The 25765-nt window shown below is 43.9% G+C and overlaps 1 protein-coding gene across 1 annotated transcript in view; it reads left to right on the top strand.

Moving 5' to 3' along the window:
• B3GAT2 (beta-1,3-glucuronyltransferase 2) overlaps positions 1-25765 on the top strand; it is a 60070-nt gene that overhangs the window by 11102 nt on the left and 23203 nt on the right. The window contains exon 2 of the mRNA XM_084623135.1: positions 13147-13291. Within this exon, the coding sequence (XP_084479261.1) occupies positions 13147-13291 (145 nt within the window). The remainder of the gene's footprint in view (positions 1-13146; positions 13292-25765) is intronic.

Here is a 25765-nt window from a genome sequence, read left to right as displayed (position 1 = left end):
TTAGTAAAAACTTCCTGTCAGGTGGTTAAGCATAAATTAATAAATTAATGGAATAAATTACCTAGGGAGGTTGTGGAATCTCCATTGTTGGAGATTTTTAAGACCAGGTTAGACAAACACCTGTCAGAAATGGTCTAGATAATACGTAGTCCTGCCATGAGTGTAGGAGACTGGACTAGATGACTTCTCAAGATTTCTTCCAGTCCTATGATTCTATGATTGTATGCCTGGTATATTAGCCCCACTTTACAGTTGAGGAAATTGAGACACACAACTATCATGGGGTGAATTCTGTTTCCAGTCACAATTTGCAATCCCCTTGACTTGTATGAGCATGACTCAGGCCACAATTTGGCCTTAAATGATTTGCCTGTGGTCGCATAAGAATTGCGTCTCAGAGCTTATGGTCAGGAGACTTGCATTCTAAGGTCCATACTTCTACCGTACACCATCTTTCCTCTTTTATAGAGGTACAGTGGTAAATGTTGAAGAGATGGAGTTCTAAATCCAACTTCTAGCAAAATAAATTGGAGCTGTTTGTAGAAGTCTGCTGGTGTCCCACTGGTACTGTGTGGCAAGTCCAGGCAATAATCTGGGCACTAGCATTGCATCAGAATGCAGATTACATGGGAACTGAAACAATAGAAAACTGAGAAGCAGAAAAAAATGTTACACAAAGCTGAATTTTCTGGAGACTTTTTAGTCCTAAATGGGGAGGCAGTGATGGATGGCTGTGAAAACATTCAGCAAATTGTTACAGTCTGGAAGCCTTTTCATGATAGAAGCAGTGACTAGATTCCCTCCTCTTCATCTTTTACTTCCAGTTCCCTGGGGTTTTTCCATTTTCCAACCAATTTGACCCCTTCCCTATCATTCCTGCACTTCCCAGGTCTTAATCTTCTTGAGTGACTAATGAAGTGCTATTTTTGGCAAGATAGAGAGTGTGTGTGTGTGTGAGAGAGAGAGAATGAGAGAGAGAGAGAGAATCGTTTTTGTTCTCTCTCTGCTTTTGTTTTTTTTTTCTCTCTCAGCTCTTGGCTTTCGGAGCTTCCTTCCCCCATTATCTGTTCTCTGATTCCCCATTTCCCTCTAATCAGTTGTCCTCATCTTCCTCCATCACAATGCTCTGTCCCTCCCGTTTTTACTTTTCCCTTGTTCTTTATCTATTTTACTCCTCCTCCCCCCATGCTGTTCTTTCTTCTCCTGGCTTTACCCATCCACTTCCTCATTCTTCTTCCTCATATCCTGTCCCTTTTGAAAAAGATTGCCACATTGGGGTTGCCAACCCTCCAGGATTGTCCTGGAGTCCCCAGGAATTAAAGATCAATCTTTAATTATAGATAATGTCATGTGATGAAACCTCCAAGAATTCAGCCAACCAAAGTTGGCAACCCTATATCACATGTATACTGTGGCTTCAAGTTTTGATTATTCAGATAACAGATGTGCTGCTGTCCATTAAAAATATAGTTAGAGAAACAGTGCAGAATTCTTGTGGTGCAATGTATGGGATTACATTGGTATCTGATAGTCTAATATCTTTAAATTACTCTCTCTGTGCCCTAACACTTGTTAGGGTCAAGCAGAATAGAAAACAAAATGAAATCTCTGATACAGATTGACTTATTAATCCATATGATTTTTCCTACCCTGGTACATGAACAGTGTTCACAACACATCAGCACATTAATGTGTAGTAATACTGAGGCTTATAAGACATTTTGCCACTTCTACTCTCAAATATATCCTGAGACTGTAAAATACTCTACAGTTAGCATTTACACAGCCTTAGATACATTCTTTCACTTTGCACTAAGGGATTTTTATGTTCTTGGCAGCTACTTAGATTTGTAGAGAGTGACCGAGTATACAGGAAAGAGAACAAAGAAGTGAGATTACAACATAAGGGTGAAATGAATCGGTCTGGAAGTATCTGGTTTCTTTTTCCTCTTTAGGTACACACTTAACATCTACACAGGGTTGATGAGTTCCTGAGTGAATAAGAGGTGAAGCTTAATGGGCCACCCAGTTCTGCTTCTCTGAGGTCAAGGTACTTCTCGCTTACACTGGGATAAAGGCTTGTCTACATGGAAAGTTATACTAATATAAGATAAGATATGAATTTAAATTATCTCCATGTGTCAACACTATTATTATAAGAGGGTCTGTCTTTTTATTTAGCTTATGTCACTTTGGAAGGGGTTTACACTAATTGGGGAAAGTCATTCTTAAAAGAATAAGAGTATCTGCAGTAGGGTTTATACTGGTATAGTTATATTGGTTTAACTATACCAATTAACTATACTGGTAAAACTTTCCTGTGTAGACATGTTCTAAGAGAGGGCAGGCAGGGCTGGCCTTACCGTGAGGTGAACTGAGGTGGCTGCCTCAGGTGCCAGACTGGGGGGGGGCTGCCACTAGGACCAAAGTGTAGAAAATTGTGTCTGCTGCTGGTGCATATGTATTCTCTCTGCTTTAGATGCACAGAGATGGTGGACTGCTGTGCTGGAGGAAGGAGGGCACAAGAGACAAAACAGGCAGGCAGGAGAAAAGGTGAGAGGGAATAACAGAAAGCAGCAGGAGCTGCAGGGAGAGAGAGAGAAGGAGCCTCTTATGTACCTCTCTAGCACCCTCAGGAGCCTGGACTGATTAACACCAGCTTCTCAGGGAGCTTCCTGTTTCCTGCAGCTTCCCTGAACCCACTTGAGGAGAACAAAAAGAACAGGAGTACTTGTGGCACCTTAGAGACTAACAAATTTATTAGAGCAAAAGCTTTCGTGGGCTACAGCCCACTTCATTAGATGCATAGAATGGAACATATAGTAAGAAGATATATACATACAGAGAAGGTGGAAGTTGCCATACAAACCGTAAGAGGCTAATTAATTAAGATGAGCTATTATCAGCAGGAGAAAAAAACTTTTGTAGTGATAATCAAGATGGCCCATTTAGACAGTTGACAGGAAGGTGTGAGGATACCTAACATGGGGAAATAGATTCAATATGTGTAATGACCCAGCCACTCCCAGTCTCTATTCAAACCCAAGTTAGTGGTATCTAGTTTGCATATTAATTCAAGCTCAGCAGTTTCTCTTTGGAGTCTGTTTTTGAAGCTTTTCTGTTGCAGAATTGCCACCTTTTAGTCTTTCATTGAGTGGCCAGAGAGGTTGAAGTGTTCTCCTACCGGTTTTTGAATGTTATGATTCCTGGCAGTCAACTGAAGTAGTAGGAGCCAGTTAGGCCCTTAAGATGCTGTCATCTTTCCTCACTCAGGCCCTGCTACCAGCCTGCTTATTTGTCCCCTTCAATTGAGTCTTGAGAGCCACTATAGCTGGCACAGAACAGCAGTCATGAGTGAAAGAAGAAAACACCCCTCTGGGTCAGCATTCAGAAAAAGAAAGCAAAGGAAGCTTTTCTATCTAAGCAGGAAGGAGCTCTCCTGAGATGCATAGACACAAATGTGCACGGAGAGCCTTCCGGCCCCAGTGAGGATGTGAGTGGTGAGGAGATGCCTGATCTTCCAGTTAGTCAGAGTGCAGGTGACCTGGCAGCTACTGCAACATCCCTATCTCCATCTCAAATGGATGTAACCATGCACATCCCTGAAGAAAAATGTAGATCAGAGAAGAGTGTGGTGGAGGCGCAAGAAACAGCTGCTGCTGAGTTTAGTTCCTTAAGTCTAGATGATCCAGGACTGTGGACCCACTTGAGCACTAGCCTGAGGGACTTCCTTGTACTGCATGGGCCACAGCAAGTGAAAAACTTCATGTTCCCCAAAGACAATGAAAATAGAAATTTCCATCCAACACATTATTGAAATCCCCAATGGTGACAAAGTGGAGAGGCTATGGCTTATGTACTCAAAAACTCAGAATGCTGCATCCTGTTTTTGTTGCAAACTCTTCCAGTCTAATGTTCCAGCCACATTGCTTCTACAGGAACAAAGGACTGGAAAAATCTGGCTAGAAATCTGGCATGCCATGAGAAGGCAGCAAATCACCAGAGAGCATTCCATAGGTGGAGAGAGCTTGAGATGAGACTAAGTTTAAAGGCCACCAAAGATGAACATCAAGAGAAGATTGCGTCAGAATCTCTTTACTGGCAAAGTGTTCTGAAAAGGCTCATTGCCATTGTGAGAATGCTTGCTACCTAAAACCTAGCACCATGTGGCACGTCAGATCAGCTGTATGTGCCAAACAATGGAAACTTCCTTAAAATTGTGGAGCTGATGGCTGAGTTTGATGCTGTACTCCAGGAGCATCTAAGAAGAGTCACCACCGAAGAAATGTACACACACCAGTAACTTGGAAAAACAATTCAAAATGAGATCATAGAGTTACTGGCAACAAAAGTCGAACAGAAGATTGTGGCAGATCTGAAGTCAGCAAGATATTACTCTGTTATTCTGGACTGCACACCTGACATCAGCCATACGGAACAAATGACTTTAATGGTGCGTTTTGTAACAACAATAGAACCTAGTGAAAATGTCCCTGCAATGGTGACAGTCAGAAAGCATTTTCTAGAATTTATTGACATTGATGATACTACAGGAGCTGGTATGACAAATGTGCTTCTTAAAAAGCTGGAAGATACAGGAATTAAACCCTCGAGCTTTTTTTGTCCCATGCAGTTCTCATTCATTGAATTTGGTGGTCAATGATGTAGCATCAGCTTCTAGTGATGCTGCTGAATTTTTTAATGTAATTCAGAGCACCTATGTATTTTTCTCTACATCAACTCATCGATGCCAAATTTTGAAGCAACATCTGGGAACATCTTCTCTGACACTGAAACCACTAAGTGCCACACAATGGGAAAGTCGAGTGGAGGCGATAAAGCCTATCAAACACCAAATTGGGAAGATAGATGATGCCATAGTTGCCATTATGGAGGATAATGCTGTGACAGGAACTGTTTGTGGGAGAACAGTGGCAGAGAGAAATAGAATTACCAGAAACATACATAACTTCAAATTTCTGTGTGGCTTAGTGTTGTGGCATGACATAGTGTTTGAAATAAATGTTGTAAGCAAGAGACTCCAAGGTGTTGACCTTGATATATCTGGAGCAATGGAACAAGTGGACAAAGCAAAGTCATACCTACGGTCTTACCGGTCAGATGAGGGATTTCAAAACATTCTGAAGAGTGCACAGCAGTTGGTAGAGGAACTTTACACTGAAGCTATTTTCCCACCCATTCAAGAATATGAGAGTCACCAAAGAAGAAGACATATTGATTACAAGGCACAGGATAATCCCATAAGAGACCCCAAACAACAATTCAAAGTTGAATTCTTTAACCAGGTGCTAGATTGTGCAATACAGTCAGTTCAAGAACGTTTCATGCAGCTCAAGGAACACAGCAGTATATCTGGGATGTTGTATGGTATTCCAAAACTCCTCACTATACCTGAAGAAGACCTACATCAGCAATGCAGGGCACTAGAGACAGTGTTGACACAGGATGACATGCGCGATATTGATGCGAGTGATTTAGGTGATGAACTCAAAGCCTTTTCAAGATACATTTCAGCCGGATCAACTCCAAGGGCTGTTCTGGAATATATGTGCACAAATAAGATGACCACCCTCTTTCCAAATGCTTTTGTTGCTCTGCGCATACTTCTAACACTTCCTGTAACAGTTGCCAGTGGAGAACGCAGCTTCTCCAAGCTGAAGTTAATAAAAACACATCTACACTCCACAATGACACAGGAGAGGCTGGTCAGCCTTGCAACCATCTCAATAGAGCATGAGCTGGCCCAGATTGTGGACAGTCAGCAGGAAGCAGTTCAAATCTTTGCAACCAAGAAGGCATGGAAAGCACTACTTTGATTATTCAAACAGATAAAAATGCCAGTGTTTACTATGCAGAGAAGAAAAGTTACATTTGCTGTTCAGGTGTTTGAAAGTTAAGTGTTACTTAAAAATTGTGAACAAGGCATTTTAAGTTGTTAGTTCTCCTTTATTGGGGTAGGTAGCAGAGCAGTACCATGAGAGGAGTAGAACAGGAAGAAGGCAGAATTGAGACGTTTCAAAGTTTTGGCCCAAGCGAGGGGGCATAGGGGCGTCATTTGAGCACCCCGCCTCAGGTGCCAAAATGCTGTGGGCTGGCCCTGAGGGCAGGATCCAGCCCTGCACCTGTATGCACATTTTGTGACATTAGATCCAACATGTGTACATGTTACAATGTATATATTTTTACAAAGAGCTCAAGAAATGGGTGTAATGTTGAAACCACAGCTACCGAACCACTTCATGTTTTGCAGTCTTGAAGTAGTCCAAGTGACTTTTGTGCACTAAATATTTAAAAGAAGATAGTAATTAATGTTGTGAACTTTCCATTTCACCCCACAGAGCAGTAAAAGACCAGGGGAAAATGACAGCAAACAAAAAGGCCTTAAACAGGAAAAATACAGTACAGACCCATTTACGCATGAATCCGCTTAAAGCGCGGTAGCGCCATGCTTCCCAGTGCTACCTATTTAACACGCAAGACTCAGGAACTTGCAATGTAGCGCTACAGATTTGCTCACTAACTCTCTGACATAGAAATCGACAGGAAGTGCGGAGCGGAAACGTATTGTACATCTTTACTGATATTGGTTAAGACGTATCACGCACACTTAATCATTGTCCCGCTAGTAGTTTTATTTATATATATACACACACACACACACACACTACATTAGAAAATTTTAACCGTAGGCCGAATATAATGGCAGAGGGCATGCCTCAGCGTTCCTACACTGTAGAAGAAAAACTAGCTGCAACAGATTGAGTAAATAGTGGAGAAACCCAGGCCAAAGTTTCAAATGCTATTGGGATTGCTGAATCTACTCTCCGAGGATGGCTAAAAAACGCATCTAAACTGAATAGCTTTGTACAAAATATCGATTCTGCCGTGGGGCTTAAGTGAAAATGTGTGCGCTATTCAGCAAAACCCACAATAGACAAAGCTATGCGCACGTGGTTTGCTCAGGAAAGGCTGAAAGGAATGTCGCTAAGTGGTCCAATTCTTCAAGCGCAGGCGACAAAATTTGGAAATTTAATGGGGGATGAATCATTCCAAGTCAGTAAGGGGTTTAAAGGTCGTTTTAAAAAGCATCATGGCATAGCGCCGATATCGATTTCTGGAGAAAGCCGATGGGCCGATGAATTGGCTGCGAACACGTTTCCCACCAAGTTAAAATCTATTTTACAAAATGAAGACTACCATGAAAAACAACTTTTATAATTGTGATGAAACAGCTTTATTTGCAAAACTGCTATCTGATAAGACTTTAGCCTTTAATTACGAGACACAGAAAACAGCTAGATTTAAAAAGATAAAAGATCTTGTGACTCTTCTTTTTTGTAGTAATAAGATGGTCAGCCATAAGCTTGCCCCTCTTCTTGTTGGCTGCTTTCATAACCCTAGCTGCTTTAATCACCTCAGTAGAGCCAAACTGCCAATAATATACGCTAACAGCAAAAATGCTTGGATGACAAGACACATTTTTGATGACTGGTTCCACAACAGCTTTGTTTCAGCTGTTCGTAAGCATGTGCAGTCGAAGAAACTCTATGCCAAAGCACTTTTGCTACTTGACAATTGTCTAGCCCATCCTCCAGCTGAATCACTGGTATCGAGCGATGGAAAAATTTGAGTGCTATACCTACCATTCAACACAACATCAAATATTCAACCTTTTAGACTAGGGCATTATTCAGAATTTTAAAAACAATTATCGACGGGAGCTGATTTCGGCAATCATGTCATGCACGTCTTTAGGCATTTCCGAATTCCTGAAACAATTAAACATGAAGGAAATTATTTATTTAGTTAAAAAAGCTTGGGACGGAGTAAAACAAAAGCCCATTGAAAACTGCTGGATGAAGGCTCTTGGTGATGCTTTTTCTGTCAAAGATGGCTCAAACTTGGAAAACTCCAGCAGTGGCACTGATTCAGAGCCAGACTTCGAAGGATTTTTGAAAGAAGACGTCCTACAAACACGCACACAGACAAAAGAGGATAAAGGTAAACTTCTCTTTCAAATGATAAAACAGGGGTTGGCAACCGACGGCACACAAGCCAATTTTTAATGGCACGCTGCTGCCTGCCGGGTCTCAGCTGCCGGCCCTACTCGGCCTGCTGCCAAACCCAGGCCAGCAGAGGGCTGAGTGGGGCCGGCGGCCGGGACTCCGGCAGGCAGCAGTGTGCCGTTAAAAATTCTGCCTGCCCCGGCACGCTCTTCTCCTCCTCTCCCCTACATATGACAGTAGTTTAGTTATATAATATATAGACTTGTAGAGAGAGAGACCTTCTAAAAAACATTAAAATGTATTACTGGCACGCGGAACCTTAAATTAAAATGAATAAATGAAGCCTCGGCACACCACTTCTGAAAGGTTGCCAACCCCTGTGATAAAAGATTTTAGTTTGGATACGTCACCAGAAATCATTACCAAGTGGCTGGAAATGGATGAAGATTGCCCGACTTCAGAATTTCTGTCCGAGGAAGAAATATTAATGCGCTGCGAGGCTATGTTGGACTGCAAAAGTGATGGCGAGAATTCTAATAATGCAGGCCTAAATGACAATAATGACGACGTTGAAAAGGTCAGAATTTCACCCACAGAAGCCCTTAGTGCTGTAGAAACTGTTGTAAGATTTATGGAGAGCAAAATGCGGAAAATATCGAAATCATTCATCTGCGGTGAATGACAGACTTCATAAGAAAGAGAAAAAAATGTGAGCCAGAAAGAGCGGAAAATAACAGCTTTTTTTTCTAAGTGAATCATAGACACTTTTTTCAGCATGGTCCTCTTAACCTGCAGTCCGTTAACACACGGTCGTGATGGCTTGACTCCCGACATCCGCGCATAAACGGGTCTGTACTGTAGTTAAAAGGAAACCAATAACCCATGTTGGAACTTGGACACTAGACAAACGTAAAGGTGTCTTAAAAGGGTTAGAAAAAAAGGTTTTGTGTCCATTTTGAAAAGTGTTTTTTTTTTTTTAAGATGTAGAAAGAAGACCTGAAAGATAAGGCTTGCTTATTTTTAGTCTACTAGTATTTTCACCTTTGGATATATAAGCAATGTCAGTCTGATCTTCTGGTTTTGCTGAAGGAGCTTGGGAGCCTAGAGGAGGGGTATTATGAGCTCTCTGGAGTGTGGGGTGATGGGTGATCACTTGTTACCGAGCATGATCATCTTCCATGGGAGTTATGGGTCCTCAGGTGGCTAATAAGGCCAATCTTTGAACCACAAGCTCTATTACAATGAGAGCAGATGTTTTCAGGCTCAGCAGGAGGCTGTTGACCATGACTGGAAGCCATTCTCTCCTTCCTCCTGTGCAGTGTGGGGTACTGAATCTTTAACAACAGCTTTCTTTCTCTAGAGTGTCCTGTGGATATTGGAGTTAAAAAGCTGTTAGTAAAAACAAACAAAAGTTTTAAATGTCTGGGAAAAGACTAATTGTAAGGGGAAGGATTTTAAGACTTTGTCTACACTTGAAGCATGAACTGGTTTAACTAAATCAATATAAAAATCAATCTTGCTAAACCAATGCAAACCCCGAATGTAGATTCATTTAAATGGAGTTATCCTTGCTTAAATTGGGACTGACTTAAGGTCAGGTACAGTGTAGGGTTGTGCCAGTTTAACAAGACTGATTTTTAACTTGATTTCGTTAGATTGGTGAACTTTTCTGGGAAAGAATGTCTTAGGCAATCTCTGGTGATGCCATAATGTCCATAGCTTTCCAGTAACAATAGAATCTTACAGGGTAGACAAGACCTACATTTCTAGGGTGAAATCTGGCTTCACTGGACTTAGTGGCAGAACTCATACCTCTGATGTCAAACATGATTGCAATCAGTGTTAAAATTAATGGTTATAACCTATTTAGGAAGGACAGAGTGCCATTCCCCCTACCCTTTTGCCCACTTAGTGTCAAAAATAGAATTAACTGTTTTAGCCACTGATAACTTGGAAGAAAATGGTCTTGAATGCTTATGGATCAATGTCCTAACATATAATGAACAAGATACGGTATTAGTTGGTGTCTGCTACAAACCACCAAATCACTTGAGAGAGTAGGACAGCAGGCTCCTTGCACACCTGTCTATAATGTGTAGGGGAAAAAAAGCCATGTGATCATGGGCGACTTCAACTTGAGTGACACATGCTGGAGGTCTCATGTTGGCAGTACTAAAACATCTTCGGAATTTCTAAATATTATACATGACAATTCCTAACTAAAAGCGTTGTCTCCAGCACAGGGAAGTTCTATATTAGACCCTATCTTAATAGATAAAGAGGAACTGATCACAGAGCTAAAGTTTTTATGGTAATCTTGGTCAATGATCCTGATTTAATGACATTTTGTAATGTGCAAACAGAAGAAAGTCTAGACCAGTGATATATAGATGTAGTACTTTAAAAGGGCAAATTGCACAAAGATGAAGACAACTCTGAGCCAGAGCAGTTGGGAGGAAGAATTTAATCAGAAAAATGTGAATGATAATTGGGAATTGTTTAAGAACACTTATGAGATGCCCCAGAAGTCACAATCAAGGAAGAATGCCTCATTGTTTAGAGGGGAATTGAGGTCAGCTATAAAAATATAAAAGAAAGAGAAAAATGATAGTATTGAATATAAATTAGAAGTGAGGAATTGTAGAAAATGGATAAGGGAAGCAAATGTACACAAGGAAAAATCTACGGCCAGCAGAGTTAGACAATAAGAACGAGGTTTTTTTAATATATTAGGGAGAAAAAAGAATCCTAACAATATTATTGGCCTATTACTAGATGGAAATGGTAGAATTATAGATGATAATGCTGAAGTGTTCAGTAAGTATTTGTTTTGTATTTTGTAAAAAAACAGATGATGTAGTCATATCATGATAACACTCTTTCCATTCCACTAGTATCTTATGAGCATGTTAAACTGCAGCTATTAAAGTTAGATGTTTTTAAGTCAGAAGGTTTGGATAACCTGTATCCAAGAGTTTTAAAAGAGCTGGAAGAGTAGCTCACTGGACTATTAATATTGATTTCTTTAATAACAAAGAATTAAAGGATGGAAATATAATTAATGCCAATCAACATGGGTTTATTGGGAAATAGAGCCTGTCAAACGAACTTGTTTTTTTCTAAATGAGATTATACATTTGCGTGATAAAGGTCATAGTGTGATGTAATATTCTTAGACTTCTATAAGGTATATGACTTGGTATTGCATGACATTTTGATTTAAAAAAAGAAAGATATCAAATTAACATGTCAGCCAATAAATGGATTAAAAGCTAGCTAACTAGCTAATTACAAAAAAATTGTAAATGAGGAATCATTGAACAGGTGTGTTTTTAGTAGGATCCCGCAGGGATTGGTTCTTGTCCCTACACTTTTTAATACTTTTATTAATGACCAGGAAGAAAACAAATTAATCACTGATAAAATTTGCAGATGACACACAAATTTGGGGAGTGGTAAATAATGAAAAGGACAAGTCACTGATATAGAGCCATCTGAATTTTGCTTGGTAAGATGGGCGTAAGCAGCAATATGCATTTTAATATGGCTAAATGTAAATATATACATCCCGGAACAAAGAATGTTGGCCATATTTGCAGGATGGGGGACTCCATTCTGGGAGGCAGTGACTCAAAAAGATTTGGGGGTCATGGTGGATAATCATCTTAACATGAGCTCCCAGTGTGACGCTGTGGCTAAAAGGGCTCATGCAATGCTGAGAAGCATAAACAGGGGAATCTCAAGTATGAGCAGAGAGGTTATTTTACCTTTGTATTTGACACTAGTGTGATCACTGCTGGAATACAATTCTGGTGTCCACAGTTTGAGAATGTTGATAAATTGGAGGGATTCAGGAAAGAGCTACTAGAATGATTATGAAAGGATTAGGAACATACCTTTTAGAGATAGAGACTGAGCTCCTTGAATCTTTAACTTAACAAAGAGGAGGCTAAGGGGGGGTCTTGATTACAGTCTATAAGTACCTACATGGTGGGCAGATATTTAATAATGGGCTTTTCAGCCTAGCAGAGAACGGTCTAACACAATCCAATGGCTGGAAATTGAAGCTAGACAAATTCAGACTGGAAATAAGGTGTACGTTTTGTAACTGTGGGAGTAATTAACCTTTCAAACAACTTACTGAGGTTTGTGGTGGATTCTCCATCCCTGACAATTTTTAAATAAAGATTGGATGTTCGTCTCAAAGATATGCTCTAGGAATTATTTTGGGGAAGTTCTATGGCCTATGTTATATGGGAGGTCAGACTAGATTATCATAATGGGCCCTTCTGGCCTTGGAAACTATGCATCCATGAAAGGAAAACATCATTCCCACTATTTTTTTTCTTCCAAAAATTAAAACTGGCCATTTTTTAGGCACCATGTGGGGGTGGGGGGAAGGCACAAGCCCAATTTTGTTGTCCTCTACAGGCCACTTTTTAACACATCTAAACATACTTATTGTGCAATCCTCATAAGACAGGCGTTTGTGTATGTGCACTTCCAATCAGAATCAGGATTTATTTCTCTTCCAGAGTCTGTTACTGGCTTCTAGATACAATATATTCTGATATAGACCTCAAAGTTGCATGTATGTTTTTATAAATGACTGTATTTTACAGACTGTAAAATAAACATGCCATTCTACCGTGATGGGCTTCTGCAGTCATGATGCAAGCGCATTAAGGATTTATAGAAAGAAACACGTTAAAACAACAAAACATCTTTCCAGAGAAAAAATCTACCACAGACGTCTGTGCTTTTCTTTACCGAGGAAGAGATTATATAGGGTTTTTGTGTTTGTTTTTTGTTTTGTTTTTTTTAGGTGCTTCATATCTTAAGCAACACTGGTATTAACAACCTTATTTCTCTCAGGATATTCCCAGTAGACTTGAAGTGACTAGAGATCTGAAGAACTAGCTGGCAGTGAGAGAACTTTGGGGCACATATAGCCTCCGAATACCAACTCTCTAGGGTTGAAATCTGGAAACACTGACTCTGTTGTAAACACCTTGTGGTGACTGGAAATGTCTAGGTTTTGCTTCCCCCATTTACAAAAAAAGCACAGCCTGCTGAGAAAACTTAAGTGAAATCACCCTGTGCCTCCTCCTTCTTGCAGATGCGTACTACCCGCAAAGTATCCGTGTGGCCTGTGGGACTAGTGGGAGGTCGACGGTATGAGCGCCCTGTAGTGGAAAATGGGAAAGTTGTTGGCTGGTATACTGGCTGGAGAGCAGACCGGCCGTTTGCCATTGATATGGCAGGTAAGTACTGATAAAGTAGTTCTATAGGATATATGAACACAATGTCCTGTTTGTACTCATGAACAGGCCTAAAGCATGTGTTTGCTTTTGAAGTGGTCATCCTTAAAATGAGGACAACTCTGAAAATTTCCATTGTTTCCTGTGGAGTTCTTGATTCTGTAGGTAAGAATATTGCTGAAAATGGTTACATCTTTTAAAACAGCAGAACTTTTGAAGTGCAGTAATTATACACAGCCCTTCTGGTTTTAAATATCCTACAAGTCTTGGCATGCACATTTTCTCCAATTAAATAGTTCTTTGATAATAACACAATATACTGTAATTTGCTTTAATTTTATGTGATAATTTTGCTTTTATGTTTGATTAAATTGTCTGTAAATCATTTAATTTTGCAGGAGGCCTATGTATTTCATTGTGTGATCAACACACACTATGCAGTGTAAATGTAGACACTTCGTAAAGCTCATGTTGTAAAATGCTACTTTATCATGAAATGATTCATTTTCTGTTGGTTATGTGAAACGATGACCATGATAGCTGTAGATGGATATGGTTGAAACACCGGGCTTAGGGGAAAAATCACTGACAACTTTAGCCAGCTAGATAAAGGCAGAAAAGCTTTAAAATTGATCTCATCCATCTTCTACTGTGAAGTTAGCACACCACATAGCTGTGCCTAGCTGTCAGCCCATGCTTGGCCAGTCTTTTGTGTATAAATCTCAACTGCTGACAGAATCTCCTGTGTGCAGAATTCTGACTTTTGATATAGCAGTCTTCCAGCATGGTAAACTTTTTTGTACTTTAAAAAACCCCTCTGCATTATTTTTCTTGTGAGGGATGGGGAGGGGAAGAAAGGAATACAAAATGACCACATATTTTTCTCTTGACACTTGGTGTGAAGGCACGTACTACTCCTCTAAGGCAGAGGTTCTCAAACTTCATTGCACCGCGATCCCCTTCTGACAACAAATATTACTACATGACCTCAGGAGGGGGGAATGAAGCCTGAGCCCGCCTGAGTCCCGCAGCCCCAGATGGGAGGGCCAAAGCCAAAGCCTGTAACCTGAGCCCTGCCACCCAGAGCTGAAGCCCTTGGGCTTTGGCTTCAGCCCTGGGCAGTGGGGCTCGGCTTTCGGCCCCCGGCCCAAGCAAGTGTAATGCCAGCCCTGGGGACCTCATTAAAAAGTGTTTGTGACCCACTTTAGGGTCCCAATCTGCAGTCTGAGAACCGCTGCGCTAAGGGATAGCCAGGTGCTCACAACCAAAACAGGCTGGTGGGGGTAGGGGTCGGGGGTGGGACTCCAGGATTGGCCCTTCCCTAGGCCTCTTGGATTTCACAGACCTTTCCCAGGGGTATCCTATTTCAGGCCTACAGTCCAAAATGATTTATAAAGAATATGAATGTTTAGCCTCTAAAAACAGTAATAGAAAAGTAAAGGTGGTTAAAATAATTCCTAACACTTTTTTGGAGACACTAGCAGTTTTGAATAATAAGTGATCAATATTTGGTACATTGAAAGTCCAAAGTGTAGGAACATTTCAAGTAAGATAAAGAGAGCAATTGGCCTTAAATATCTACTGTAATATTTTTGTCCTGCTTAGTGAGATGATAGCTGCACTACTCTTTGTGAATAGGACAGAGCTGGGATTCTCAGTCCCTGAGCCACTGCAGTCTTGTCAGAACGAGGTGCAGTGTGGTTGGGGGACACATCTAAAAGAGCAATCCCTGTCTGTAGAGTTTTAGAGACACACTGGTAGTATGCTGTGCAGGTTGTTGCTTATGGGAATTCAAAGGATGATAGGAAGGTGTATAATTCATTAGCTACAGGCAAAGGCAGTTAGACAACATAAGCCCAGGGAATCTCACCCTTAGATGAAGAGGCATATGAAAAGTTGATGAGTTACCTTGGTTTATACTTCGAGATCATTGCTTTGAAAGTCAGGGGATACACTGGTGTAAATATGGGGAAGAAGCAACACCAACAGAGAGAAGTATCTGCTCATATTTTTAAAAAGCAGCTAATGGAAGAAGGGAGCATGGAAACGAAGTTGCAGATGTTGAGAGGAATATGAAATGTTAGAAAGCAAACCTCTTAGAGATTTGTGAGAGAAAATTCTTTTCACCTGCATCAAGTGTTTTTTTTTTAAATTTCCATTATTATTTTTATTTTATTAAGGATCAAGTTTTTTCATCATCTTTATTTTGGCAAAGTAGCAGCTAGACTCAGTGCCTGATCTGGTAAACAGTCATGTCATGTTTGCAAAGGTGTTGCTACTTCATCATTAGGCGGAGACACAGGGTGGAAAGAGTAAGAGTGGTATATGTAATTGCAGAATCAAGCAGACATTTGAAAATGAATGGTGTCCATCTGCAGGCATTTTGACCAGTACTAACGGTCAGGTCTTCGGTGAGTGCTTGCTTATTCCATGCTAGGTGTGTGCTTCGCATGCACAATTGCAGGAGATTTTTTCCTCATTGGTACCCATAGGACCACCTCTAGCACCCTCTGGAGCCACGTGCGTATGCAGTGGTATAAGGGGCACTGCCAGCCCCATACCATCTCAGCTCCTTCTTTCTGCCTGTGCTGGTTGCATGGAATGCTCCTTCTTGCTCTTGCAAGGCCTCTTTCCCAGTGATTTGGACTTTCTGTTGTATATTTATTGTAGTCAGTCATATAGTAGTGTTAATAGTTGTCCCTGTTGTCAAGGGACTTTCTCCCAAGGGCTGGGCATGCCTTGGTCTCCGGACTTCAAGTCGTGTACCTCATGTGGCAAGCCAATGCCAGTGAGTGACCCACACTCTATCTGTCTAAAGTGCCTCAGGAAAATTCAGGTTAAAGAGAAGTGCCAGATTTGCAGGGGTCATGCACACAAAAAGACAGAGACATTCATTGGAACACTTTACTCATGGAGGCAGCCCTCAGACCAGTTTCAGAGCTGAGCCGCTCTGAATTGGTGCCGAGCACTTTGACTTCCATGCAAAGTGCTCCACTGGCACCGTGCTCTTCCGGGCACCCTTCTCCATTCTTGATGCCGAAGACGCAGCATAAGAAACAGTGCACCGAGAGGGCACTTTGCGGTGCCAAAGAGTGGGAAGTGACCAGTGCAGTGAGACCCACACCAGGCTACTTGTCCTCCCAGAGCCACTGGTGGCTCTGCTGACTACACCTAGAGTGCCAAGTCTAATCTGGGTGCCACCCTCTGATTCTTGGAAGCCGCAGTGGGGCCATGCGCCTGTGGACTTGTTGAACCCCGGAGGCTTTCCAAGGCGGCAAGGGACCTTATGTCCCTCCCGATCTAGCAGACCCCTCAAGGCCCCCTGCCAGCCAAGGGATAGAGGGAGCAAGGGATGGTGAGCTCCACTGCAATACTGACCACTGCGACACCATCCAGGGACAAACCCTCCTGTGGTCCTATGACAGCGGTCTACGGCCCGTTACTGGTCTCCACCTCCCCGGCACCGCCCAGAGGCGGAAGTGGATACTGTGCCACCCGGTCTCCCAAGAGAAGAATCCTTTTTTTGGAGTCCGAAGGGGAATCCTTCACTCCACTTAAGACCTACCGGTACCCGGCCTAAAACCCGGACTTCGGTACTCGCCCCCTGGCTGGCGCCTGGCCACTGGGTCACTGGCCAATGCAGTGACAGTATTGGAACCTGTGGGAGTTTCCCCTGTTCTCTGGGCCTCCTGTCCCACCGCTCATACTCGGTGGTATCAGGGGGGCAAGCCATCCCGTCTGGCATCAGACCCTGACTCCGGTACTGACGTCCAAGAAATGGCCCCAATGGATGTGGTGGAAGAGCAGGCGGACCCTCACCTATTACAGGCCTCCTCCTCATCATTCCCAGATGAGACGGTTGCAGGTCCTAGTAATGACTTCAGGGCCCACCAAGAGCTCCTGAAAAGGGTCACCGCAAACTTGAGACTGGAAATGGAAGAGCTCAAGGAGCCTAATTGACATCCTGGCTACAGCAGCTCCCTCCAGAGTGGCTCTGTCAGTTAACCAAGTGGTGATGAGACTTGTCATGGTACTATGACAGACTTCTCCTTCTCTGCCCCCTATCTCAAAAAGGGCAGAGAAGAAATACGCTGTCCTATCCAGTGGGTTTGAATACCTCCACCCAACCCCCCCGCCCTCTGTGGTGTTGGTGGCAAATGAGTGGGATAGATGGGGCAGTCGAGTGTTAACCCCAAAAATAAAGAGGCCAAGAGACTGGACCTGTTCAGACGTAAGGTTTGTTCAATGGGCAGCCTCCAGTTGCATCTCTGATCAGCAGGCTCTCCTGGAGAGATACGATTGTAACCCATGGGACTCATTGTCCAAATTTAGAGACTTGCTACGACAGGAGTTGAGGTAGGAGTTCACAGCCATCCTAGAGGAGTGCAAAACAGTGGCCAGGACCTCCCTCCAGGTGGCTCTGGATGCGGCTGACTCAGCAGTCTGGACTATGGAGTCAGCGGTCACCATGTGGCACTGCTTGTGACTCAAGTCATTGGGCCTCCCTCAAAGTGCAGCAGTCCATTCAGGGCATCCCTGTTCTCAGTACAGACTGACTCCAAGCTTCAAGGACTTGAGGACTCCCCTTCGCTCCTTGGGCCTTTATACACCTCCTGCCTCCAGGAAGCATTTTAGGCCCCAGCAGCCTCCCAGGTTTGTGGCACTTCCCAGGCAGGAGCCCTATAAAAGAAAAGGGAAGGGCTATAAGCGATGCCAACCCCTACTTTCTATCTCAGCCTCCCAGTGAAGCTCGCATAGGTAACCTGGCGGGGCCAGGGAGGCCTTTTGAAGTACACCCGAGGACAGTCTACCAGTCTGATCGCCAGATCCATCCCCCACTGCTTGTCACCCTTCAGCCCAGACAGGTCATATATAACATCGGACAATTATATGCACTATAGCAGCTGGTTACACCCTCCAATTTTCGTCCACTCCTCCTACCTACCCCCTGTCCCTCTTCAGGGACCCTTCTCATGAGCAGCTTCTTATCCAGGAGTTGCAAACCCTTCTACACGTGGGGGCTGTACAGGAAGTTCCTTGAGACTTGAGAGGGAAGGAGTTTTACTTTGATGTTTCCTAAACCCGAAAGTCAAGATGGGGGGTGGCTATGGCCCATCCTGGACCTGTGTTGCCTCAACAAATATCTCAAGAAGCTGAGGTTTTGCATGGTCTCTCTGGCCTCCATCATTCCCTCCATCAGTCCCTCCCTGGATCCAGGAGACTGGTATGCCACCCTCGATTTAAAGGATGCTTATTTCCACATCTCCATCTTCCGTGGGCACAAGAGATTTCTCAGGTTTGTAGTGGGTCAACACCATTATCAGTTCACCACTCTTCCCTTTAGCTCGTCGGCAGCCCCACAGATCTTCATGAAGCGCATGGTGGTGACAGCAGCCTTCCTTGGAGTTGAGGCATGCAGGTCTACCCATACCTCAATGACTGTCTGGTCAATGGTCAATCTCATGTTCAGGTCCAGCGCAGTTCAGTACAGTACGAGCCACCTTCCAGGTGCTGGGTCTGTTGGTAAACGAGCAGAAGTCAACCCTGGTCCTGCTTCAGAGAATAGAGTTAATCAGGGCAGTACTTGACATGACTCGGGCCAAGGCCTTCCTACTGGAAGCCGGATTCCAAGCTTTTTGGACCTGATCTCCAAAGTCACGACCCACCTGATAACTGCTCAGGTCTGCCTCAAAGTATTGGGGCAAATGGCAGCATGTACCTATGTGGTGCAGTACACAAAGCTATGCCTCAGACCCCTCCAGATGAGGCTTGTGTCAGTCTATTCCCTGAGCAGACACTGCCTGGACTCAATACTCATTATTCTACCTCCAGTCATCGTTTTGTTGACCTGCTGGAGAGACCCAGGCTCACTAATGATAGGGGTACTCTTCACTGCCCCTCAACCATCCATTACTCTAGTCTTGGATGTGTCAGACCTAGGGTGGGGAGCCCACCTCAGCAATCTCAGGGCTTGTCCTGAGTAACTGCTTGTATTGGAGCTTGCTTTGAGCAAGCAAAGGTTCTGCCTCCTTGCCATCGTGACCACCCATTCCACAAGAATCCAGGCCTTAGCAGCAGTGTTCCTCGTACAGGTACTAATCCAGAGCAGTAACCTGGTCATCGGTTCATACCTTTGCATCTCTGTACAGCATCTCTCAACAGGCCCATAATGATGCCAGTTTTCAGAGAGCAGTGTTGCAATCAGCACATCCGTGAACTCTGAGCCCACCTCCAGGGTTACTGATTTTGAGTCATCTAGCATGGAGAGATCACAGAAAACTGGAAAAGGGCAAATATAGTGCCAATCTATAAAAAGGGAAATAGGGACAACCTGGGGAATTAAAGACCAGTCATCTTAACTTCTGTACCTGGAAAGATAATGGAGCAAATAATAAAGCAATCAATTTGCAAACTTCTAGAAGATAAGGTGATAAACAGTCAGCATGGATTTGTGAAGAACGAATTGTGTTAAACCAACCTGATAGCTTTCTTTGACAAGGTAACAAGCCTTGTGGATGGGGGGAAGAGGTAGACGTATATCTTGGCTTTAGTAAAGCTTTTGATACTGTCTCGCATGACCTTCTCATAAACAAACTAGGGAAATGCAACCTCGATGGAGCTACTATAAGGTGGGTCCAAAACTGGTTGGAAAACTACTCTCTGGGAATGGTTATCAGTGGCTCACAGTCATGCTGGAAGGGCAAAACAAGTGGGGTCCCGTAGGTATCAGGTATGGGTCCAGTTCTGGTCAATATCTTCATCAATGATTTAGATAATGGCATATAAAGTTTGCAGATGATACCAGGCTGAGAGGGGTTGCAAGTGCTTTGGAGGATAGGATTATAATTCAAAATGAGCTGGCGAAACTGGAGAAATGGTCTGAAGTAAATAGGATGAAATTCAATATGGACAAATGCAAAGTATTCCACTTAGGAAGGAACAATCAGTTGCACACATACAAAATGGGAAATGATTGCCTAGGAAGGAGTACTGTGGAAAGGGATCTGGGGGTCGTAGTGGACCACAAGCTAAATATGAACCAACAGTGTAACACTGTTACAAAAAAAGAACATCATTCTGGGATGTATTAGCAGGAGTGTTATAAGCAAGATATGAGAAGTAATTTTTCCGCTCCACTCTGCACTGATTAGGCCTCAACTGGAGTATTGTGTCCAGTTCTGGGCACCACGTTTCAAGAAAGATGTGGACAGATTAGAGAACGTCCAAAGAAGAGCAACAAAAATGATCAAAGGTCTAGAAGACATGACCGATGAGGGAAGATTGAAAAAATTGGGTTTGTTTATTCTGGAAAAGAGAAGACACAGAGGAGACATTACAGTTTTCAAGTATGTAAAAGGAGGTTACAAGGAGGAGGGAGAAAAATTGTTCTTCTTAACCCCTGAGGATAAGACAAGAAGCAATGGGTTTAAATTGCAGCAAGGGATTGTCAGGGTGGTTAAGCACTGGAATAAATTGCCTAGGGAGGTTGTGGAATCTCCATCATTGGAGATTTTTAAGAGCAGGTTTGTCAAGGTTCCTCCCCCACTCTGACCTCTAGGGTACAGATGGGGGGACCTGCATGAAAACCTCCTAAGCTTACTTTCACCAGCTTAGGTTAAAACTTCCACAAGGTACAAATTGATTTTATCCTTTGTCCCTGGATCTCCACTGCGACCACCAAACTCTAACTGGGTTTACTGGGAAACGTAGTTTGGACACGTCTTTTCCCCCAAAATCCTCCCAACCCTTGCACCCCACTTCCTGGGAAAGGTTTGGTAAAAATCCTCACCAATTTGCATAGGTGACCACAGACCCAAACCCTTGGATCTGAGAACAATGAAAAAGCATTCAGTTTTCTTACAAGAAGACTTTTAATAGAAGTAAAGGAATCCCCTCTGTAAAATCAGGATGGTAGATACCTTACAGGGTAATTAGATTCAAAACATAGAGAATCCCTCTAGGCAAAACCTTAAGTTACAAAAGAGAGACACAGACAGGAATAGTCATTCTATTCAGCACAGTTCCTTTCTTAGCCCTTTAAAGAAATCATATCTAACACATACCTAGCTAGATTACTTACTAAAAGTTCTAAGACTCCATTCCTGTTCTGTCCCTGGCAAAAGCAGCATACAGACAGACACAGACCTTTTGTTTCTCTCCCTCCTCCCAGCTTCTGAAAGTATCTTGTCTCCTCATTGGTCATTTTGGTCAGGTGCCAGCGAGGTTACCATTAGCTTCTTAACCCTTTACAGGAGAGAGGATTTTTCCTCTGGCCAGGAGGGATTTTAAAGGGGTTTACCCTTCCCTTTATATTTATGACACGCCCCCCAAATCTCAGCTAGAGTGAAACGCTGGCTGGGATTTCTTCCTGGAGCTCTTGGAAAAACAGTTAATAAGATACATGCACCTCTAAATATACTACCAAGTATATAAAGACTAACAATATTTTCCACATCTCAAGGACGATTTTAACCAGTTGATTCTGGGAAACTTTCATGGGAGAGTGCATCAGCCACTTTGTTAGAAGCTCCTGAGATGTGTTGGATGTCGAAATCAAAATCTTGGAGAGCTAAAGTCCACCAAAGATGTTTTTTGTTATTTCCCATGGTGGTATGAAGCCACAGTAGTGCAGCATGGTCGGTTTGCAGGTGGAAATGCCATCCCCAAACATATGGGCATAGCTTTTCCAGGGCGTAGACAATGGTGTAACATTCTTTTTCACTGACTGACCAGTTGCTTTCCCTCTCAGACAGTTTTTTGCTGAGAAACACTACAGGGTGGAATTCTTGATCAGGTCCTTTCTGCATTAAAACTGCTCCCACACCACGCTCGGACGCATCTGCGGTTACTAGGAACGGTTTGTCAAAGTCTGGGGCCCTTAGTACAGGGTCAGACATGAGTGTCGCTTTAAGCTTGTTAAAGGCTTTCTGACACTTTTCAGTCCACTGAACAGCATTTGGCTGTTTCTTTTTGGTTAGGTCTGTCAGTGGGGCGGCGATTTGGCTGTATTGTGGTACAAATCGTCTGTAATAACCGGCCAAGCCTAAGAAGGATTGAACCTGTTTCTTTGACTTTGGGACAGGCCACTTTTGGATAGCATCCACTTTGGCCTGTAGGGGGCTGATAGTTCCTTGACCCACCTGGTGTCCAAGGTAAGTCACTCTGTTTAGGCCTATTTGACACTTCTTAGCCTTAACAGTTAGTCCTGCCTCCCTTATGCGCTCAAGGACTTTTTGTAGATGTTCCAGGTATTCTGCCCAGGAATCTGAAAATATGGCCACCTCGTCAAGGTAGGCGACTGCATATTCTCCTAATCCCACTAGGAGACCATCTACAAGTCTTTGGAAGGTGGCGGGTGCATTTCGCAGCCCAAAAGGGAGTACATTAAATTCATACAGCCCGAGATGTGTGGTGAAGGCTGACCTTTCCTTGGCAGATTCATCTACCGGTACTTGCCAGTACCCCTTGGTTAAGTCCAAGGTAGAGATGAACTGGGCCCATCCCAGTTTCTCCAATAGTTCATCTGTGTGTGGCATTGGATAGTTGTCTGGGCGAGTTACAGCATTTAGCTTACAGTAGTCCATGCAAAAACGTATTTCCCCATCTGGTTTGGGAACTAGAACCACTGGAGATACCCATGCACTTCCAGAGGGGCGGATTACACTCATCTGTAACATATCCTGGATCTCCCGTTCTATAGCAGTTTTAGCTTGAGGAGGCACCCGGTAAGGTTGGACCCTAATTGGGTGAGCCTTACCTGTGTCAATGGAGTGGTATGCCCGTTCAGTCAGTCCTGGGGTGGCTGAGAACATTGGCGCGTAGCTAGTGCACAGCTCCTGGATCTGCTGTCGCTGCACACGCTCAAGGGTCATGGAGAGGTTCACCTCTTCCACACCACCAGCACTTTTCCCTTCGTGGTAGACACCTTCAGGCCACTCAGCGTCGTCTCCTCCCTGGGCTGTAAACTGACAAACCTTTAATTCTCTGGAATAAAAGGGCTTTAGAGAATTAATATGGTACACCTTCGGCTTTCGGTTGGAGGTGGGGAATGCTATGAGATAATTAACAGCTCCCAGGCGTTCCTGGACCGTGAATGGCCCTTCCCACGATGCTTCCATTTTATGGGCCTGAAGCGCCTTTAAGACCATGACCTGGTCCCCTACTTTGAAGGAACGCTCTCTGGCATGTTTATCATACCAGGCTTTTTGCTCTTTTTGAGCATCCTGTAAGTTTTCTCTAGCAAGGGCTAAAGAGGTTCGGAGGGTGTTTTGTAGGTTGGTGACAAAGTCCAGAATGTTAGTTCCTGGAGAAGGTGTAAATCCCTCCCACTGCTGCTTCACCAACTGTAATGGCCCCTTAACCTCACGGCCATATACAAGTTCAAATGGTGAAAACCCTAAACTGGGATGTGGTACAGCTCTGTAGGCAAAGAGCAACTGCTGCAACACTAGGTCCCAATCATTGGAGTGCTCATTTACGAATTTACCTATCATGGCCCCCAAAGTTCCATTAAACTTCTCCACCATGCCATTTGTTTGATGGTGGTAAGGAGTGGCAACCAAGTGATTTACCCCATGAGCTTCCCAAAGGTTTTCCATAGTTCCTGTCAGAAAATTAGTCCCTGCATCTGTGAGGATGTCGGAGGGCCAACCTACCCTGGCAAAAATGTCTGCTAGTGCCTGGCACACACTTTTAGCCCTGGTGTTGCTTAGAGCTACTGCTTCCAGCCATCGGGTGGCAAAATCCATGAAAGTCAGTATGTACTGCTTTCCTCTGGGTAGTCTTTTTCGGAAAAGGATCCAGAATATCCACAGCTACTTGCTGAAATGGAACTTCAATGATGGGGAGTGGCTGGAGAGGGGCTTTGACTGGTCTTGGGGTTTTCCCACTCTTTGGCATACTTCACAAGACTGGACATAGATAGAAACATCCTTGCCCATTCCCTCCCAGTGGAATGACCCCCCCAAAACGGTCTTTGGTCCTGTTCACCCCAGCATGGCCACTAGGGTGATCGTGGGCTAAGCTCAAGAGCTTGGCCTGGTATTTAGTTGGAACTACCAACTGTCTCTGAGGATGCCAGTCTTCCTGGTGTGCACCAGAAAGAGTTTCCTTGTATAAAAGTCCTCTTTCTACAACAAACCGGGATCAATTAGAAGAGCTGAGAGGCAGTGGGTTGCTCCGTGCCGCCGTCCAAGCTCTCTGGAGGCTTTCATCTGCTTCCTGTTCGGTCTGGAACTGTTCCCTTGATGCTGTAGACATCAGTTCCTCATTGGATTGTGGACCTATGCTTGGTCCCTCTGGAAGCGATGTAGGGGATGGGGCTGTTTCTGTTGACTGTGAACCGCTTTCCTCTGGGACACTCTGTTGGGTTCAAGCTCTGGCTGAGCCTCTTGTGTAGGGTTATGGGCTGCTGCCGGTTCAGGTTCGGTGGGGCCCTCTGGTGTTGATGTTGCAAGTACTGGATTCAGTGCTGACACTGGGTCTGGTGTTGGTTGTTTGGCTGCTTCCGGTTCTGGGACTGGTTCTGTCTGGGTCTCTGGGACTGGATCCACTACTGCTGTTGCAGACATTGGCCTGGGGTCCGGGTCCATCACCTCTGACCGGGTCCTGATAGAAGTTTCCGGAACAGAGCTAGGCCTCACGGCTTGTTTAGCCTGGCTGCGGGTGACTATTCCCACCTTCTTGGCCCACTTCACATGATTGGCCAAGTCTTCCCCCAACAGCATGGGGATGGGATAATCACCATAGACTGCAAAAGTCCACGTTCCTGACCAGCCCTGCTACTGGACAGGCAACTTGGCTGTAGGCAAATCGAAAGAGTTGGACTTGAAGGGTTGAATCGTCACTTGGATCTCTGGGTTGATTAAATTGGGGTCCACTAAGGAAGCATGGATAGCTGATGCTTGTGCTCCAGTGTCCCTCCACGTGGTGACCTTCTTCCCACCCACACTCACAGTTTCCCTCTGCTCCAAGGGTATCTGGGAGGTATCTGGGCCTGCCGACCTTTGGTGTGATTCCGGTGCAATGAACTGTAATCTGTTGGGGTTCTTGGGGCAGTTGACCTTTACATGCCCCATCTCGTTACACTTAAAACATCGTCCAGCTGACGGGTCACTGGAGCGAGGTGGGTTGCTGGGACGATAAGGTGTCTGGAGGGTTCTTTGGGAGGTAGGTGGGGCCTTGGGCAGCCCCCGATAATAGGGTGTGGTCTGGGGTTGTCCCTTCTGGTCTCTGCTCCAACTGCGACCAGTTTTCTTCTTCTCTGCCACCTCCATCCATCTGGCTCCAATCTCTCCTGCCTCGATTACAGTTTTGCCATCTAGGATGTATCTTTCTATTTCCTCAGGAACACCCTCTAAGAATTGTTCCATTTGCATTAGGAAGGGCAGATTTACTGGAGATTCAACACTTGCTCCTGATATCCAGGCATCCCAATGTTTCACAATGTGGTAGGCATGTCGGGTAAATGACATGTCT

This window comes from Lepidochelys olivacea (assembly GCF_965140295.1).
Source record: "Lepidochelys olivacea isolate rLepOli2 genome assembly, chromosome: 3".
Lineage (NCBI taxonomy): Eukaryota > Metazoa > Chordata > Testudines > Cheloniidae > Lepidochelys > Lepidochelys olivacea.
This window is presented reverse-complemented; position numbering and strand designations above follow the sequence as displayed.